The sequence below is a fragment of the Tympanuchus pallidicinctus genome, unplaced genomic scaffold, assembly GCF_026119805.1.
Source record: "Tympanuchus pallidicinctus isolate F22 unplaced genomic scaffold, pur_lepc_1.0 scaffold4, whole genome shotgun sequence".
NCBI classification, from domain to species: Eukaryota; Metazoa; Chordata; class Aves; order Galliformes; family Phasianidae; genus Tympanuchus; species Tympanuchus pallidicinctus.
Window position 1 is genome coordinate 1,834,558 of NW_026294758.1, and position 20,671 is coordinate 1,855,228.

The following is a 20,671-nucleotide window of genomic DNA, read 5'->3' on the forward strand; positions in this document are numbered from 1 at the left end:
TACAGTCTGTTTATCCCTTAATAGAGGCCAACTTCACAACCCTTCCTGCTTGTCTCATCTCAAAAGCATTTAGGCCCCGATTGTGGTGTCCAGTTCTGTGATTTGTCCTGCCATTTTTGCTATGATAGCAGCTAGGTTGTAGTTTTCTAATTGTGTCTTGGTTTCTGTCTCCCGCTGTTTTCCATTGATGTGCGTATTGCTGTAGAGGCACTTCATCTGGGCTATTGGCTGCATTATTTTCAACTCTCAAATTTTTCTGGGACAAAACTGAGGTTTTCCTGTGATAGTGTTCCCTTGCTCTTCTCCGTCACTCCCATTCCCCCATCCAATATAGTTAGATCTCTATTAATTAGTCTAGACAGATTGCTGCCCAAAACATTGTTGTCTCTCCTAGTCATTTGCATCCCATTCCACGCCAGCATGCCTGATCTTATGGAGAAGCATCGAAGATGATAGCACAGAGCATGATACCATCTGTGCATCCAGTCATTGGTATGATCCATTTTCCTCCTACCTTGGTCTTGGTTTCCAGCTGGGAAGATGGAGGAGAACACTATGTGTACTCCTTCAGTATTCTCCAAATGAGACTTTGTTACAGATTGTACCCTGTTACATTCCCAAGGCACCCAGTCTCAGTAAATAGCTAAATCTGTGTGATCTTCTGTCTCCTGATGGGAGATGCTTTTATGTTAGTAAAGGGAGAGACATATAGCTGAGAAGCTTATTATGGTAACAAAATCCAACAAAAACCCAAAAAGCATAACATCAACCAGCCAAAACAAAAATGCAACTAAAACTCAGTTAACACTGGTAGTCTGAGGATTGAGTAAAAAGGAGAGAGTAGGAGCTAAGAATGAAAAGAGCATGTTGCTTGAGGGTTTTACAAGAATAGCATACTGATAATACAGAAAGTATACTGGTAGATATTCTTGAAAACTAGCTTTTTTTCACTAACCAGCATTCTCTAGCGGCTATGGATAGCTGTAATTTACATTTATTAAAGGAAAGATAGTACATCAGTGTATATTTGGGAAAATAGAGTGTCTCCAGGTGCTTGAAGTGACACATGAATGATGACTTACTACAGATTATCCTCAAAGAAGGAAAGGATGTACAGAGAACTGACTTTATTGTAGGACTGTTTTATTCTAAGCCAATTGGAGTTTCAGGAAGCTTTTGAGCAGGGTAATGCATTTTGTGAGGAAATTACTGTCAAATCCACGGAATTAACTGTATGTTATAGTAAGTATTTAGAAATAAGTGGGATCTTCTTGATATGGGTTATGCTTATTGATTTTTCTTGCATTTTTGCACCTACAGTTTTTTGTTGATGTTTTATATTATCTGGCATCAAATGTATGTAATTAATTGGATATTATACTTTTTCTGCCAGCTTACTTATCTTCCAAGTATTAATCTATGTGTTATTTCTTATTTGCCTGATTGAGAAATGAGATTGATGTAGTAAAAGCAATCTTTGTTTTGGTACATTAATAGGCACAGGGACCTCATTGATTCTGTGGTTCTCCATATAAAAATTCTATTTGTTATTTCAAAAATGAAACTCAAGGGGGAGCTAGCCAGTCATTGTGAATCTACTGGTACACACTCAATGACCTGCTCTGCGTTTGACATTCATTTCTGTTTCTTTTCCATTTATTTTCCAATAATGTCACAAAGTGCATTTGAACTGTTTTTTTTTTCTTTCCCTGGAACAATTGTTGTGTTTTCTCTTCTGATTATTTTGATCTACAGGCCTGCAGTATATGAGATAATTGCCGAATTATTTCTGGCAATGCTTGGTATTGTGTGCAATTCATTTAATTTTCAACTAAAATTGTAATGAAAGTGAACTGGCTCTTATGTTATGTACATCAGTTATTTAAAGGTATCTGAAAAGAGATTGAGAGATGTTAGTGTAAAAAAAACCTAACTTCCCTTGTAGATCAAAGCTATTGAGTACTAATAATTCATAGTAGATTCATACCTAATCGGTGCTGGCATTATGCCGAATGAACTTTCCAGGGTTTCTTTAACAAGTCCTTAGCTGGTGGAAACAATCTGTGGGTCATATCCAGTGGAAGCTGATTTTCCTTTTGTCAAAAATTATTTAGTGTGTTAATGCATTGCAGGCAGAGATTTGTGAGTTCCTTCACTGCACTGTCACTGTGCAGTGGGTGAATGTGTAAAAGCAATCATTTTAACTATGGGTCAAGAGTTTCTCATGGGGGAAGCCCAAGTAAGCAAAATAAAACCTCAGTATTGCTGACGTGGGCATACATATTGCTGTTAAATACACATATCTGTGGGCCTTTAGAGAGTTTTTTCATGTGTAATATTGCTTTTAAGGCAGTAGATGAATGTCAAAGACAGAATATGTAAATTCATGCTGAAACTTTGTGAAGTTTATGGGGAATATTCTTTTCAAAAACAGTCTAAAACTTTTGGCTCGTAAAATTAAGTCCTTTTGGTAAAGATTATGTTACTCTGTTTTCAGTCTTTTTCCTGCCACTGATATCAAGCACTGTTCTTGTATCCACATTCTCCTAATGTGCAGGGAAAGTAAGAGAACATCTCTGATCATTTGTTTTGCTGCACTTAGTTATAGAACTCTATAGTTTGTTCTGCTTAATGTACTTATTTTTTTATTTGCTTGCCTCCCTTGTTTATAATTCATATAAGAGTTATCATCACAACCAATTAACACTACTTGAAGAAAAAAGATATGCTTTTTTTACCTTCTGTAAAATTTAACATAAACCTATTCACTTTGTTAGTTAACTGTTGTCAGTGATGCTTACTGTCTCGAGTCTGCCTGTAAAAATACTGTGTTCCTAGTTTAAGTCATTCACTGATTATTTGGTACTAAAGAATAATTTTTGTTTAAAATGTATGAAACATCAGTTAGATTTTGTCTTTAATGATGCTAGTAATTAACGATGGCAGAGTGTGCTACTCAAAATGTAAGCAAGATATGAAACGAAAGGATTGGAAATGAAAAGTAACTTTTATTGTTTTGTAAGGCATACAGCTAGAAATGACCCATGTCAAAAAGCACGTTTTTCTGAGTCTGTAGGCATAAATTTGTATCTGTAATTGCAGACCTTTTATCCACCTTTTGGCAGCAGAATATGTCAGCAGAAATTCTCATTTCTTTAGGGCTAAATAATTAGAAATATGGGTCCTCTCCAAGGTGAGATTAATATATCATGTTGAAAAGACAGAGAATCAAAACCAGGAGTTTAATGGCTGCTGTGTTCTTTTTGGGTCTGAGCTTAGAATTGCAAAGAAAAAATTACATGCAGTGATAACTTAAGAAATAATTCTAAAGGTATTGTGTGACAAAAAAAACAAAAAAAACAACCCTTGAAATATATAAAACCACATTTATAATTTCGTGGAATTGGGAGTTTATTTACTACTCACTAATAAATGATGTGTAAATTCTCAGAGGTGGTCTTTCCCATTTTGAAGACCCTAAACTTTCAAGCTCAAGCATGTGCTTCAAATGGAGTTCTTGCCACGTCTCATTTAAATGAACAAGAGTTATCTTTGGCCTAGAGGAAACTGCTTAAATCTCTGCAAGACCTGGCTCTGTCTCTGTCATACACACCGCAGTCACACAGTGAATGACCTGCAGGAGTTATGGGAGTGCACATGTAGTCAGTTTTTCATTGTGTGGCCAGGCTGGAGGCTGGAACGATCTTAGTGTCTTACCTAGCATGCCTGCCAGGGATTCTGTTAAGGAGATATCAGAGCAGAGTATCATATGGTCAATATGTAGCAAAGATTGTCAGCGTTTGTACTTGAGCAGCTGCTTGGATTTTTCTGCCCTGCACACATACATTCTCACTTCAGAGATGAGTTATTTGCCTGGGTAAAACTGCTGAACCTTTCTGAGTTCCAGTGGTGGTATTCCTGAAAGGATCTTCAGGTATGATGTCACAACAGCCACCTCTCACCTTGTTCCCTCCTGAATTTAGCAAGTCTGAACAACACTAAAGCTGCTGTATTTTCCCTGAACTGTTCCCAAGAAGTCATAATGCTTGACAAACTTACATAATGCTGACACCTTGCATTAGGTGTGTGCCTCTGAGTAGGAAGGTTAACTGTAGTCTGCTTGGCTGGGATATGGCCACACTGTGGTCATTGGTAAACATAGTAACAGTTGGATTCCCAGGAAATCTCAAGGAAAATTTGGAATGGTAGCTGAGAAAATTGTAGCATAGAGTGTTACTGTTGTACTTTAACTTGGCAGGTGGCTGACTACCGCGCATCCCCACCTTCTCAGAGGGATGGGGGAGAGAATTGGGGGAAAAAAATGAGAAGTAGAACTCGTGGGTTCAGATTGAACTATTTACAAAGACAATTACAAAGAGAAAAGGAAGAGAATATTAGTTATGGCTACATATATATTAATGTATATAACAAGTGGTGCCCAAGCAATTGCTTACCAACCACTGACCAATGTCCAGCTTGCCCACTGAACAGTAGAAGAGAAAAAAATCATCCCTCCCTCTTCAGAATGCCTTCCAGTTGATTTCATGTAGTATGGAGTATCCCTTCAGCCAGTGTAAGCCAGCTGTCCTAATTCTGTTCCTTCTCAGCTCCTTGAGCTATTTACTGAGAAGATCCTTGGCTTAACAGGCAACTGTAAACATTGGTACCTCATCAGTGTTGCTTTTCGCCTCGAACCAAAATGTAGTATTGTACCAGATACTCTAAAGAAAGTGTTTCCATGCCAGCTGAAACTAAGACGCCAAGATGCAGTTATTGTCAAATTTGTGTCTTCTAGCAGAATTACAACATACACTGACTTTGCATACAATTTTTCCACTGGTGCACAAATAACGTTCTGTTAACAGGGATAACCACCTAATTTCTGTGGATGTTTTTAATGTTTTTAAGTCTATGCAATGTTTATTTGGCATATTTGCTTTTGTAGAACCTTAGAGATAACAACTACTGAGTTTCTGTTAGAGCTTGACCTCTGACCTTTTCTTTTTTTCCTCTTCAGGTATTTGTGGAAACACTAGACAAATGTTTCGAAAATGTCTGTGAGCTGGATTTAATTTTCCATGTAGACAAGGTACACTGATGAGTTCTTGTGATATTTCTTGCCAAGTAACATGTTTGATTCAACTGATACTCAGTATTAAAATATGCAGTGATTCTGCTTTTATAGTGAAGTCTAGACATATTCTACAAAGAGGTTATTTTTAAAACTTGAAAGCTGTATGGAGCCTACTTTTCTAAGTTAAAATGTATTTAGGAGCTTTGTGTGGCATTGTTACACACATGATGTTGCGGCTGTGAATATTGTTTTTACTTCTCAAAGTTGGACTTAGAGGATTTGTTCTGGTTTGTTTTTGTTTAGATGTTATATTATTCAGAACTGAACGTGTCTTAGGAGTTTTTCTGTTATGTCTGGTAGTTGCCTTTCAAATGCTGTGTTTTTTTAACTTAAAATCTGTGGATCTTTTTCTGCTAAATCTCAAACAGACATTATGTCCTTTGTTAAGCATTTAAAAACAAACATTTTTTGAGTACTCCCAGCTATCAGGAATGTACCTTATTTGTTAAGCTGGTTTTGAGAAAACTTACAGTAGTTTTTATTTAAAAGGACTTTGTCATCTCTTGATACAAGTAATACTTAAAATTTGAGAATTGAATAAATATTTATTACTTCAGTTACCTTTTGTGCCTACCATTGCTTTCCTTGACTGTGAACACCTTTTTGCTTCAGTGGGAAGACATGAAAGGAAAATAAGACAAATATCACTAAAATTGGTCTAAAAATATTAACAACTATCTGAAATTACTCTCTGAAACTGACTAAATTTGTTTCCAAATAATGGAATTATTTGTTGAAGAAGTAGTTACACCTTGACCAGAAACTGAAATGCAAATCATCTTGAGTAGGTGTTTGAACTAGCTTGTGACAAGTCATTAGGATTTTCAGCCTGGCTGGAATGCTTTGGTTGCTTCCAAAATGATATATTTAAGTTCAAAGAAACTCTTAAAATGAATGGTTTGTATATTAGCTTCCGAGCTCAAAGGACCCAAATCATACAATACAGTCATGGCAAGGAGTTTGATCTTTAGCTTTAGTTGCAAAATACAAGGGCTGCTCTGAAAGTGATGTCTCCTGTGTTATTTTGTTGGCCTATGACATCAGAGATGGATGTTGGTGGTACAGCAGCAGAAGGTGAACCTTCACATCAGTATTTGTTACATGTTGTTGATGTGTGACAGGTGACAGTAGAGGGGCAATCTGACAGAGTAGTGACTGACATGGAAGTGTCACCATGTATGAAGTGAAGGTGTGGAACTGAATTACTTCATGTGGAAAAAATGGCACCCAACTGACATTGACTGGTGTTTGCTGAACATTTATGAGGACCAATCAGTGGATGTGAGCACAGTGAGGCAGTGGGCATTGTGTTTTAACAGTGACAACTGTTGGAGGAAAGACAAGCCACACTGCAGACAGCCATGCACATGAAATGAAGAGCATCTCAATTAGCTCATCCATGTAAATCAGCTGATTATGACCAGAGAACTGTGCACTGAGCTTCAGCTCAATTGGCTTCAGTGCATGCGAAACAGTGTTGGCAGTGTTAGAATATCATAGAATCAGTGGCACATAGGTTTCACAAGTGCTCACGCAGGCCGGTTTGGATGGGCCTTTGAGCAGCCTGGTCTAGTGGGAGACCTGCCTATAACAGGAAGGTTGGAACTAGGTGAGCTTTAAGGTCCCTTCCAACCCAAACCATTCTGTGATTCTGTGATTCTGAATGTGATGAGCAGGAAGGAGACAAACAATTGTCTTTCTCTCACATTAGCAGATAGAATTTGCATGAAGTAAGTTTAAAATTAAGAAAACTACATATTTTTCATGATTTATAATTAAATTATGGGGCTCCATTGTCACATTTTTGTCAGGATTACCTTAGTATTACATAGTACCATGGTACTATGAATAGGTTCAAAGGTGGTTGGAGTTATTACTCAAAGATAAATATGACAAGAGCTATGCAGTACAATAGCACTACAACAAACAGCAATCTGTTTTCAGAAATTCCTAAATTGGAGATATTTAGAAGCAGAATGTATCAGGATACATAGTTCTAAGATTTTTTAAAGGTGTCAACTGATGGATGCTTAGAGCTGGGTAATGAGCTGTATAGATTTTGTTTTGGATTAATAACGTTTTTTAAGCATCCTTGAGCAAAAGTAAAATTTTTTTGTTTCTTTTTTTTTTTTTTTTTTTTTTAACTGATATCTTGGAATAGTAAATATTACAATGAACATATTCTGTAATGCTGAACACCAGATATGCAACACTGAACTCATCTGTTCAGCCATAATTCATGGTACTTTGATAGAGTACTTTCTGGACACATCATGATAATAAAGCAAAAGCATGAAAGCTAAATGAAATAAGTTATTTCTTTATGGCTGTGAAGAATGAGGAAGGTATTGCCTTGATCACAGAAATATAAGTCTTTATCTGCGTACTGATCTGCTGTGGAAAAAAAATTATATCCCTGCTCTTTTGTCTGCCTGTGATGATAATAGTTTATTCAGACAAACATTACCAACTTGATTATGAGCTTTTTCGTGTATGTGAGAAAGAGAGAGCCTATAGTCTTCATTATTCTTCTAATGGCAATATCTACTAAAGGCTGGGTGTTAACACCAGTCATACAAGTATATTGCTGTTCCTGGGCTAAGCAAGGGTACTCAGTGATGTCTAGTGTCTCTTTCAGACTAAGTAAGTGGTGATGGAAAATGTGAACATTAATGGAATTGTTTTCTAAAACTTCTGGAAATTTGTTTGGATGCTTGTATATCTGCCAGTGTTATGGAAAGTATTTACTGTGTTGAGAAATAATGTTGGTATGTGATCTGTCCTGCAAGACTGATGCTGATGTGAAACTACTTTATTCAGAGATTCAAATAATTTATCTTTTTTAATTGGTTACCACTGTATCTTGTGTTATTCTGTGTTAAAAAATGCATAGCTGATTTTTGAAAAGTTTTCTGAAATACTGTGCTATATTACCTTTTACAAACTCTTGAGATTGGGTTGTGGTGAATGTTTGAGTATCAGGAAATGATGAAAAAATTTCATTTCTTTTTTTTTTTTATTAATTTCTATTATTTTTGAATAAAAATGTCATTTCAATTTCTATTGTGATACATACAGAGCTGAAATGTGCACTTACTGTGGGCACCTTGAACAGCTGCTACCTTAAGCTGATGTTACCTGGGCCTCTTAGTGACTTCTCTTGAGCATTACCTCTGCATCTTCTAGCAGGCTGTTGAAAATAAAATCTGAGTTTTTAAAGTGTTTTTAAAGTGCTTTTCGTATTGTAGAATTCAGTGCCTCATAACTAATACTGAAGGTTACTTGTGGTACAATTAATTTTAGGCAAATGTTAGGCATCTGCCTAACATTTAAATTGTCTGTAATTCCCTGCATCTAACTTCTTCCAGAAATTTGAATTTGTTCCTGGCTCTCCAGCATTTGTTTGTACTAATGAAACTGTTTCCACATCATGTAGTAGCATGCCTGTGCCATAAAATCATGGGATAATTCCAATACGGATGTCAGGAGCAGGCTGCTGTCCGGACCTGCTGCCAGCAGGGTCAGCCCTGGAGTAAGACCAGACCACTAAGGCAGGAGGGAGCCTGCACAGCCCTGGGCAGCCTGTGTCCCCAGACTCCTCCACTCCTGGGGAAAGGTTTCCCCGTGTCAGCCCCTTGCCCTCCTGTTGTGTCCCACTGAGAAGCGCTCAGTCCAGCTGCTCACAAACCCTGCGAGAGCACTGGTGTGCTGCTGGGTGCTCCCAGCTCTGGTCCCCCAGCATCTTTGCACGCTTTGACTATTCTATCTTGGTAGCCCTGTGCTGAATTGGCTCCAATTCATTAACGCCTTTCTTGCATTTGTTAGTTCCTGAACTGTACACAGTGTTTTAAATATAGTCTAGTACATTTGTTTATTTACTGTGTCAGTGCTGTAGAGGGAAAAAATGATCTTTTTTATTAGTGGTGTTGACAAGGCTGTAATAGCTTACCCTTGTATTTTATAAGTAGCCACCAAAACTGACATGAGGGAATTACACTTATTCTTAAGTGCACCTTTTAATCTACTTACGGTGAACTAGATAACACTGCTTATTCTATTTAGTCATTTTGGAGTAGATTGGAAACGCAGTTCAGTCTGTTGTATCAGAGTTCCAGTATGTTGCATCAGTATGTTAGAAAGAAATTGCCTGATAGACTTTTTTTGGGGGAAGGTGAAAGTATCACTCGTTTTTAAATATTATTTTGAGATAGAAATGAACAATCTGAAAAGACCAAGAACTGCTCTTTTATATGCTCCTGTTCTCTTCTGTTAGGACTCTATGGCTTGTTCTGTGAAGTTCTCTGCTGGCTAGAGGACAGTAAGAAGGAACTTTAATTGCCTTAAAACTCTGTTCTACAACATCTTTAGTTAGACTGCTTTCAAGTGGGTTGTCTGTATGTCCGCCACCAAGAGCACAGATGTGGTGCTGTCGGAATGGGGTCTGTGATAATGGTTGTTGTTAACTTGTTGGTGTTCTGTGTCAGAAGAAATGGGAATTGATTGAAAGACCAGTTTCTTTTAAAATTAATTATTTCGAATACATTGTAACTTCCATTAGTAATTTATAAAATCATTCTTTGCAAGTTGCTAGCCAAATGCAAACTCACAAGGCTGTGTGCATGCATTGCAGATGCTAACTCTTGTTTGTTAAGGGCTGCAAGCCTTTTTCTTCTGTAATGAGTGAAAGTAAGTTTTTAGTAAAAGGAAGTAAATGTTGGTAACACCTTTCAGTGCATTTGGATTGTCAGCATGGAGTGTATTAATGTTAGATTACCATGTTTATACTGTGATGTTAGAAAGCTTTACAATTAACTTCATCACGAGACAGAAGAATTATTTTGCATCACTTTCATATTATGTCCAACCTTTTGGCTTGCTTGGGCCATGTGACATACATATGAAATGTGTATGTCCAAAAGTAATGCCTCATATTTATTTCACTGGAAACTACAACAGATACAAAGAGCACAATAACAGTTTGATAGAGCAGGTTCTCAGCTACAGAACGGTTTTTTAGCAAAGTCACCACCATTAGCTATGCATTTTTGCCACTGACAAAAGAGAGCCTGTATGCCTCTCCTGCTTGTGAAAATCTATACCAGTGGAGGTGACCCACTGTCACTGTCACCACTGCTGAAACGCACCATGCAGTTGTTCACCCATTGCTGAATGCTGATGGGTGCCATTTTTTTCTGCATGGAGAGATTCATTTCCACACCTTTGCTTCATGCGCACTTCCATGTCAGACAGCGTTTTGTCAGACTGCCTTTCTGCTGCCATCTCTTACGTAGCAACAACATGGAATGGAATATTGGTGGGAATGTTCAGTCTCTGCTAACATACCATCAGCATCCACTTCTGATATCGTGGGCCAACATAATAAAACAAGAGGTGTCACTTCCAGAAAACCCTCATTAAATATTCAATCTAGTTGATGCATACCCAGGAGGGGAGTAAACTCTTCAGAAGGGCTGACAACAGCAGGACGAGGGGAAATGGATCCAAGTTGAAGGAGGGAAGATTGAGGTTGGATATTAGGGGGAAGTTCTTTACAAGGAGAGTGGTTAGGCCCTGGAACGGGCTGCCCAGGGAGGTTGTGGATGCCCCGTCCTTGGCCGTGTTCAAGGCCAGGTTGGACGGGGTCCTGGGCAACCTGATCTGAATGTGTGTGTTTGGTGGCCCTGCTAGGCAGGGGGGTTGGAACTGCATGATCCTTGAGGTCCCTTCCAACCCGGGTGATTCTGTGAGTCTGTGATTCTGTGATAGAAGTAACAAAATTTGTTTTCTTTAATTTTTTTTTAAATTGAAACATAAAAAAGAGAGTAGCAAAAAAAAACAGATAAATAGTAGGATATTTGACCTTTTTTTGTGAAACGAATGTGTCAGGTTGGTTTGATGGCAGTGGTTGCAATTCTTAGTCAGTTCTCAAGATGTTAAGTAGAGTTTTGGTAATAATTTGCTCTTTCTATACTTTGTCCTTCAAAATAGTTGTTTGCAAATGTATATAGCATCAATAGCAGTGATTTGAATAAGGTGTGATAGGGAAGTGAGGGATATTTCTCTCTGGAAAGAGAGGTCTTATAAAAGTTTGGTAAGGAGACATGATCACATTTTAGATTGCAAATCTATATCTGAAAATTCACAAGTAATATCTGCACACTGATGTTGGGCTGGTGTGGAGGAGCTGGGCTTCCAGGTGGGGCTGAGCTGTGCACTGATGTCACAGGGCTGGGGACCAGCTGCATTGGAGCTGTGCTGGGCTGTATGGGGCCCACAGGTTGCAGGTTGGATGTGCCTGATTGAAGGATTTACTTCTGTCCTTAATCTACAGGTAAATTGCAAGAATATTTTGAGTAATAGCAGAATTATGCTTTGAAGTATCATAGTGTACAATTTTTTTATTTCATAAAAGTAATTATGTGTACCCTATGTGTCTTCAGAATTATAGTAGGCTTGCAAAATTTTACATTATGTATTTGGTGAAGAGTTTTGGTAAAAAGTGTGTAGAAGCATGCATTTAAAAAAAAAGAAAAAATTGTCAGGTCTGCAGATACAGACACTGACTCAGAGGATTGTGAACCAAAGCTCACATTCTAAAACCAGAGTTACAGGGAAAAAGAATTTTAAACTGACCGATTTCATTAACATCATTGTTTGGCTCACTCAATTTTTCAATTTCAATCCTGACTATCTGTCCCGGTCCTAGATGCTGAAGTCTTCATGTCTGTGGTCAATGGAACAGGGATTATTTAGTCTGGAGAAGAGGAGGCTCAAGGGAGACCTTATCACTCTCTACAACTCCTTGACAGGAGGTTGTGGTGAGGTGGGGGGCAGCTTCTCCTGTGTAACTACTGATAGGATGAGAGGGAACGACCTGAAGTTGTGCCGGGGAGGTTTGGGTTGGATGTTAGGAAGAATCTCTGAACAGGGACATGGCTTAGTGGGAAATACCAGTGGTAGGTGGACAGTTGGACTGGATGATCTTGGAGGTCTTTTCCAGCTTTGGTGATTCTATGATTCTGCGATTTTCTATGTTCAGATGTATTACCTCTGCTTCCAAGCCTACCCTCGGTAAATGTGAGTGAATGTCATTATGCCTCTCATCCTTCACAGATTTACAGAACTGTTTCTGAGAAATTGTTAATATTCTAGAGCTTGCTTCTTTGCTTTACTACTGACAATAAGTACAACTCTTGTTCTAATATCCTTGGGTAGAAAGCATACTAAAAGAAAGATGAAGGACAAAGTTCATCTGGCTAGCATTGATAGGCAAAATGGTATAGCTGTTGAGATTTGTGATGAAAGAACTATGAGCAAAAAGCATATTGAGGTTGTGAACAGCATGTTATAAGCTTTGTGCCCAGATTGTTTCAAAGAATGTGCTAAGATTAATTGACTGATGGAATGTACGTGCTCTTGGATTGATGAATTTAGACATCATCTGTCCAGCTGTGTATAGGACGTTTTAGAATTTTCTTATGGTCTTCTTTTTAGGTCCATAATATATTGGCTGAAATGGTTATGGGTGGAATGGTTCTGGAGACCAACATGAATGAAATTGTCACTCAGATTGATGCTCAGAATAAACTGGAAAAATCTGAGGTAAGAATGAAGCAGTGCTGTGTAGTGTCTAAACTAAAAACATGATTGTAGTAAATGCATGCTATATAAAACTGCTTATCCTTCAAGCTGCTTGCTTATAAATAGTGAAAATTCACAATCTGTCATTAAGTTAGTATACTGTACCTTTTCTGCATATGCAGTAAGTGCTTAGAGGAGTTGCTGCTTAGATTTTGCTCTGTGTATCTAGTAGCAGAACATGTTGTTGCTATTGAGATACACCTGTAGTTCTGTGAGTTTCTCTTGCAGAAAGCATTTTATTTCCAGAGTATTTACTGTGTTGGAAATCACTAATCATTACAACAAATAAATTTCTATGAAGATCTGAAGTGTGTAGATAACATATTCCTGTCTACTAGTATGTTTCTATCTGCTGAAATAAATGGCAGTATATTTAATGCACAAAAATACTGCAACGTAAAATAATAAATTGGACTTGATAGAAATTACAACCCAGTTGTAGGCACTTTAAATTAAATATGAATTCTGTCCTGTTGGTAATATGAACATTTGTTGTTAGTTGAGTGGACTCCAGAGAGAAGATGAAATTTGCTGTGTGTACATACTAGTCTGAGCAAGGGACAGCTGTGTAACTTGAGGGAATCCCTTTCCTCTTGTCAAGTAGAAAAGATGCACACTTGTGGAGCAGATGACAAGATGTGCTTGTAATTCCATGTTAAACTTTGCAGCTTGTGAATCTGGATATTAAAATGCTTGCCTTTTATACTGTTGAATTTGTGTTTAGGAGAGAAATCTAGAATGAGAAGGGATTTCAGAATTATTTTAGCTATGTGACTAAATGCTACTTTTTAAAAACATTATCAGGCTTGTCATGTTAGCTAAAATATCAACAGTATATCTTAGCTAAGGCTATGAATGATTCTTACTGATCAGAGTAGTTCTACAAAAGAACATATAATCTCATTTTCAGAGCTTATTTTTCAAATTTGAAAGCAAACTTCTGCTTAAATTGGAGACTCTTTCTAAATCTGAGGTCAGCTGAATGGATTGAAGAATCACAGGTGGCATAAATATGAACTAAATGACATTTGAGAGGAAGACACAGAACTTTCTAGTTTTGATTTACGAACCAGAAGAGAAGTTAATTTGTCAGACTTTTTTTTTTTTTTTTTTTGGTACAATGTATACTGTTCTCCTAATTCTAGAATCTCACATTGCATCATCTTGAGTCTTTTGATACACTAAGTTGTCTGTTTTACTTCCAAGCTATTTCCAAGAACAGAACAACGCTTTGTAAAAAGCTGTGCATGATATGACATTGTGCCTGGCAACATATGTTGAGAAAGACTGCATTACAGATTTTGAAGATGTCCAATACATTCATTTTAACATCTGCAAACTTAGAATGACTTGTTGATTACATGGAAATCTAGTAAATTATTGCTATGTTTGAGTAATCTCTGAATACATTTATCTTTATTTTTTTGATGGAAGACTAACATGGTATCCCAAAAGCTGAACTTAATAAGCAGCTGTGTTCTACCATGTGTTAATGCACATACAAGTTTCAACTGAAAGTGTTTAATTGAAGTGTTTTTCCTTAATTATATTTATTCTGTTACCAAACTGTCTGGAGAGTAGTCTCTCACTAGGCCCTGAAATGCATTTACAATATTTTATGTTTTCCATTACCCACCAGTAAGTCATTTTTTCTTTTAAGGTACTTATGAAGAAAATTAGGCCATAGAAGATTAAAAAAAAAAACAGTACAAAACAAAACACAAAACCTAGAAGTCATAGTATGTGCAGGGCAAATAGCAACTTACTCTTTTATGCTCAGCAGTGAATTATAGAAGGCAAAGAAGCAGCAGTGATAAACAGAAACACTTGGTGACTGGAATAGGGTCAGTCCTGCTCACCAGAAATTCATTTTTTTAACTCAGTGACTGTTTCTTCTCGAATGTAGCAGTTACTGTAATACTGTGATACTTCACAATACCCGATAAATAGTTCCATTAATCATTTGTTGCATGAATCTCATCAGAAATTATCTGGTTGCTATTTCTTTTCCTTTTGCCTTTTTGATCAAGATTGTAAATCTTTCAACATGTCTTTCCTGAACATGTCCTTCCAACAGAGCATCAAATTCAGCTTGCGTAAATAAAAAGTGGTAATAACTCATTAATAATATTTTTAATGCTTGACACAAAGAAATCAAAACTAGCAGATCCTTTTAGTTTTATTTCTTCAAAAAGAATAAAATATTTTTTAAAAGTCAGATTTTTTTGTTTATTTCGTCCATAGTTCATAGGACTGCCACCTATGCCACAGCACTCGCACGTTACTCTATTCAGCTTCTTCGACCTCAGTTGTGGTTCTTGCATCCATAAAATAGCTGTGTTAAGGTTGATTGCCTGTATGTTTGTAGCCCAAAGAGATGAATGCTATACAATTGTAAGTGAGCTCCATTTACAGAAATATTCTAAATTTCATAGTGTACCCACCCAACTTTCCATAGTAAAGCTATTTGACATTTGATTAGTTTTACGTTGGGTTTCAAAAGAGACTGTCAATTGGAGCTTAGCAAAGGAGTTAAATCATGTTTATTTAATTTACAAATATTTGTAAATATTATCAGCTCAAAGGATTTCTTGATCCTTTCAGCAGAGATTATTTGTTTAAATTACTGTGATGGCATCCATAGCTTTGATTTCTGATTCAGCTCCTAACGTTGCGGGGATGAGCTATGAAGGAAATTGCTTTTTTATTCTGAGAAATGTTGTCTTTACTACATTTCCTTACCTTAAAGTGTTAGTGTTTGTCTGTGAATGGATTTCTGGTCAAGTCTTCTAAAGCCAACTGATCATTGTGATTAAGAGGGGGAATTTTTGGGAGAGGGATCTTTGGGATTTTATCCAGTGCCTCTGAACTTACTGTAGGTAAATCTGTGCTACCTTTTCTCTATTTGGAGTGTTCAACTATGTGTGATTTAGACTTTTAAGTTGGACCTCATTTTTTCCCGAACATCCTGATCTTTTCTAGCTCTTTCATTCTTCTCTCTTACAGACCTTTATCTTTCAGTCTCCCAGACAGGACAGGTAGACAAAGGTATTGCTGACTTTGAGAAAAAATGTACTTTTAACAAAAAGGGAAAGCAAAATGATGTCAAAGGCAATAAATCATGTAGGCCAGACTCAAAAATTACGTGTAAAAATACCCATACTAGTCTATGTAGCCTACTTTTTGTGCTAGTTTCTTCTTGTAGTTCCCTCATCTTTTTTTATTGGCTATAGTGTATTTTACTAGCTTTCCATTGACATCATATTTTTTATTTTATTTCTCTTGCTGCATTTTAGAATTTAACTTTTCTTTGTATCATTGTTTAAGAAACAAGGAAACATGAACTTGCACAAATTTTTAAAAAAAGCTGCAAAACTGATCTGAATAGAAATTGAATACAAGGATAGCAAAACACAGTGTGACGATACAATCAAAATACCTTTCTGATAGGAAAACCTAAACTGGGAAAGAAGAATTCTCCTCCAAATGAAAGCAAACAACCGGCTTTCAAAGAGAAATTAAGTTTTAGAGTAAATTTCAGGTAAACCAAACTTAAAAAGAAAACTTGCCAATCCAGTTTTATACATGTGAAATGAAATCACCAGTCTGATTTGTAAAGATGATGAAGAAATACCAAGATTCTTCTGTGAATCCTTAAGGGTGTCAAACGTAAAATGAAAAAGGTGGTTGCCATGTGCAGAACTTCAGATGTACATTTGCTGCCCTTATCATCTGAATGGCCAGATTTTGCTTTAAGGTATCTTGGTACCCCTGGTCACTGAATACAACAGGGAAAGGAGGAGAAAAACGTATGTTTGAAGTTCAGTTTTGGTCGTTGTCCCCCTTGTCATTTGCTGTTGAAAACATTTAGTTCAGCTCAATGGTTTGAATGTCAGTCAACATTAGTGGCACTATTTCAAAATTCATTTCCATTCATTTTAAGTATCTATGTATTTGAACTTCAGGTAGTTTAAATATCTGGAGCTTATGCAGACAAAGTTTATTTAATTTATAAATAACTTTGCTCTTGGATTTTACATGATCTTTCCAGGAAAAGCCTTTAAGACTTAGTAAATATACTTCTGTAATTGCTTTTAGTAGCAGTAAATTATAAAGCGTTAGCCAAAACCATTTTTGGGTTGTGTGAAACTTTTAACCTAAATTTGGAATATGTTACAGCACATGAAAATCAAAGAGGTTAGCTTCTTCTGCCTAATATATCAACACCTGAAACGTATAATCCATGTTTCATCGTAGTGGTAGGGAGCTTGATTTCAGGTTTTATTTTATTTATTTATTTGTGTGTTCTGTGTTCTGCTCACACATGTTCTGTTTTTATTTTTGGGTCTGGCAATGAAAAATAAACAAACAAAAGAAAATCATTCCCATCCATTATTCTTTGTGATTCAAGTGCTTAAAATTTCTAAGAGTACGTCCTTAAGTCTTCTTATCTGTTTGGCCTCATTTTGATATTCCTTCAGACTTCATTTTGTTTTTTCTCTAATTATGTTCATTTATTTAACCTCATAAGCAGAGGACATAATCATTCCTTTATATTATGCATTGCATCCTTTCATTCTTTCATAATCTTGCTGCTTTGAAGTCATACTTGTTCCAGAAAGAAGCACTAGTATGAAACACTAGCAGCAGAGAGGTCCTTGTACCTGCAGCATACCTCAGAAAAGGATGGCTTATTTTGCAAAGCTTTAGCCTGCATTATTTTGTTTTCCAGTAGGTTGCATATTTCTAAATGCTTATTCTAGTGATAGCTAGCTCTGTTTGGGGTGAAGTCTGAATTGTTTTTTTTTTTTCAATGTACATAAGAAATAAATCTGTGATATTCAGTGCTTTTCCCAGTTTGATTTTTTTATTTTTTTTTTTTTTTGTTTTTTATTTTTTATTTTAGTGAAACAGTGTTTCTGGGTTTACTTTCATGTAGTGCTACTAGTGGGGCATTATAAGAAAAAATGATGATAACAATAAAGAAAATTAATACCCATAATAATAAATAATGACCTAGGCAAACTAGCAACATTTAATATTTCTCACTTTATGTACTAGGACTGTTAGAACAAGACTTGTTATTAAATGTTTCTATTCCAATCTTTAAAATAGCATTATTTTGCATTTATGACATTGTTCTTTTGCTCTAAAAGTGTATAACCATGTTCACAAGCATTTTTTTTTTTGCAGTAACTAAAATAATAATATACAGTATTTCAAGATTCAAGTACAACCTTTGATAAGAAAGGAATTTGAGAATACAGAGCAGCTATGGCAGGAATCTGGTGTAGTGGCTATTTGTAATACCAGCTTTATGCAATTTGTACTGTATTTCTGAAATTTCATTAATGTGTCATCAGAAGTTTCATTTTCACTTGCTCAAGTCATTTGCTTGCTGTGACAGACAAACCATCATTCACTGCATGATAAAAGCTTGTGTGTTTTGATTTCTTGTTCAAAGTGAAACAGTTTTTCTTTGCACCTCACCAAGATACCTGCTGAATTATTTCATAATAAAGGCAGTTGAAACATGTCCAATGCAATGTCACAGAGGTGGCCCTTTTAATCAGGCACCTCTATAAAGCTGCTCAAAACCACAATGGTCTGAAAATCTCTCTGTGTTTCTAAAATATTTCACTTTCAGTAAAGGATAAATAAATGGAAGGACTACATAAATGCAGATGTAATCATGTTTGGGATAATTTATTAGTTATCCAGTTCTGACGTTCAAGTACTAATCAGTATACTCAGTTTTGTTAGATATTTTTTACAAATTCTTGCTCTCAGAAATACTGTGTGTTATCCTTCATAGAGTTGACATGAATTTTGATGAACAGCACTGTGCTGTGCATATTTATACACACTGAACGACTTAATATAGACAATAACAGGAGAAAATACTGCCACTGTGGATAACTAAGGTCTATAAGAAAATCTCCACTGCAGTATATGGCAGTGAAGGACAATCTTGCTTTCCAAAAAAAGGTGTGATCTGAAATTCGTAGTACTTTTATTAGGGATCTCTGTTGATCCCCATCCAAAATGATCCTAAAGAAATGTGACTGTTGGAAGTCTGAGGGGGAGAAAGGGCAATGGTCATGTCAATTGTGGTGTCCTGAATAATTCTCCATTGTGTCTCCATTGTATCCTATGCCATTGGGGCGGGAGGCAGGGACTGTAAGTCTGTGTAAAGAGGATAGCTGCAGGTAGGTAAAAGCGATGACCAGTTGTACTAAAACTTTTATTTGTTCATTAAGAGCAATTAACTTTCATTAAGTAAGGGTAAAGACTTTCCATCCTAGTCACTTAGAAGACATCTCTCTCGAATTGCCAGCCATGCCTGTTTGTGTGGACCATGCCCATAACTTAATGATATTTTTCTGGTTTCTCACTGTTTCAGTTACAAATTGTATAATTCATTGCTTTCGTTACTACTTTATTATTATTTTCATCTCCTCTATGGAAAACAGTTTACATTGCCCCATTTTTGTTTCTCCTCAAAGATGTGTTCTAGTGCTGTTTCTTTAAGACATGGCAGATTAAAGGTTACAGATTTTGGAGACTTGCATTTCCTAATACTGCTAGTGTTAGGTCCGTAGCTGCCCCTTCATCAAGGGATTGAAACTGAAAGCTTTGAATTTCATGACCTGAACACTTGGTGATATGGACGGAAACTGAGGAAAAAGAGGCTTTAAAAATATTTCCTTGCACTTTTACAGATTTGGTTAGCCATACAGCTGAAAACTGATCATTGGGATGATATGAGGGACCAAGTGAGAGCAAACTATTTGGTTATAAGAGATTTAAGATTTCCTGACCTTTCTCCTCTACCTCCTCATCTTTTTCCCAACGTAGGCACATCTGATATGGGTTTGGCAGGGTGTGTATGCAGCAGGTGACTTGTGGCTTTCTGGTCTGTGTTCCTGGTACTGAGAATCCTCCTGTGACTGACACCTAGGGATTTATAAGACTCCAGCTTTTCCACATGGTATAAGTGTTTTAGTTCAAAGTCAGAAACTTTAAAATTGATTTTAGTTTAACCCTGGGTTTTATTTTTGAAGGGACAAGGAGATAGCGTACATATCTGCAGCTGAACTGTAGGTAGGGTTTATAGTGGAAACCTAATGTTGATTTGACCTCACATTCACTTCTTTATTAAGAGAGCAGTAAAAGGGAAGAAGTATTTATGCACAGTCTTCAGTGTTGTTATCTCAGGAGTGTATGAGGTGCCTGTCACCTTTTGTGTAGCTGTGGAGGTGGGCACCAAAGAACTGGAACTTACTCCACAGTTTCATTACACCCTTGTAATTACAATGAATTTCAGTGAAGAATTTGAATCTGGAAAGGTTATACACTGAGCAGTAGTTACCTACAAACATTATTTAATAATTAAAGGTAGAGATAGAAAACTGTTCCAGAAGTTTTTCTCCTTTTGAAGTGCCATATTTATTCCTCAGAATTACTTTGTGTCCAAGTGCACTGATTTCTTCAGTCCTTGACACTCTTAAGTCAAATCAAATTTAAAGAAAGACGTTCAGTTTACGTTTAGTCTTTCTTAACCAGTTCTTGACATGTTGCTTTGATTCTGGTAGATTGCTCCTTTTTTTACAAGGCCTGCAAGATGCTACAGTGTACAACTGTAGTGGTTCTGAAGATCATTTTTATGGTTCTATGGTTGTGAATATTTTTAAGCCTGCTTGTAAAGACCAAAATAAAAATATAAAAAAAGAATTATTACTAATAATAAATATATTAAATTTATTAGTAATAATAAAAATAAAATCTGTATCACCTAAATGCAGAGATTTTATCCTTTTCATTTCAGGCCAAGCCACATTGAAATACCTCATATTCATATGCTTGTAGATAAGTAATTTGGTTTAACTGACACTG

General features: G+C 36.5%; 1 protein-coding gene across 5 annotated transcripts in view; it reads left to right on the top strand.

The window, feature by feature from the left end:
- AP3S1 (adaptor related protein complex 3 subunit sigma 1) overlaps positions 1-20,671 on the top strand; it is a 51,229-nt gene that overhangs the window by 8,524 nt on the left and 22,034 nt on the right. For 4 of the 5 annotated variants that reach the window (XR_008210651.1, XM_052701369.1, XM_052701368.1 and 1 more), the window contains exons 4-5: positions 5,018-5,089; positions 12,629-12,736. Coding sequence is in view for 4 of the 5 variants with exons in the window: in XM_052701369.1 (XP_052557329.1) it covers positions 5,018-5,089; positions 12,629-12,736 (180 nt within the window). In the remaining variant the exon portion in view is untranslated. Of the gene's footprint in view, positions 1-5,017; positions 5,090-12,628; positions 12,737-15,781; positions 15,824-20,671 lie in introns of all 5 variants that reach the window. The other variant, XM_052701371.1, reaches the window with a different exon arrangement.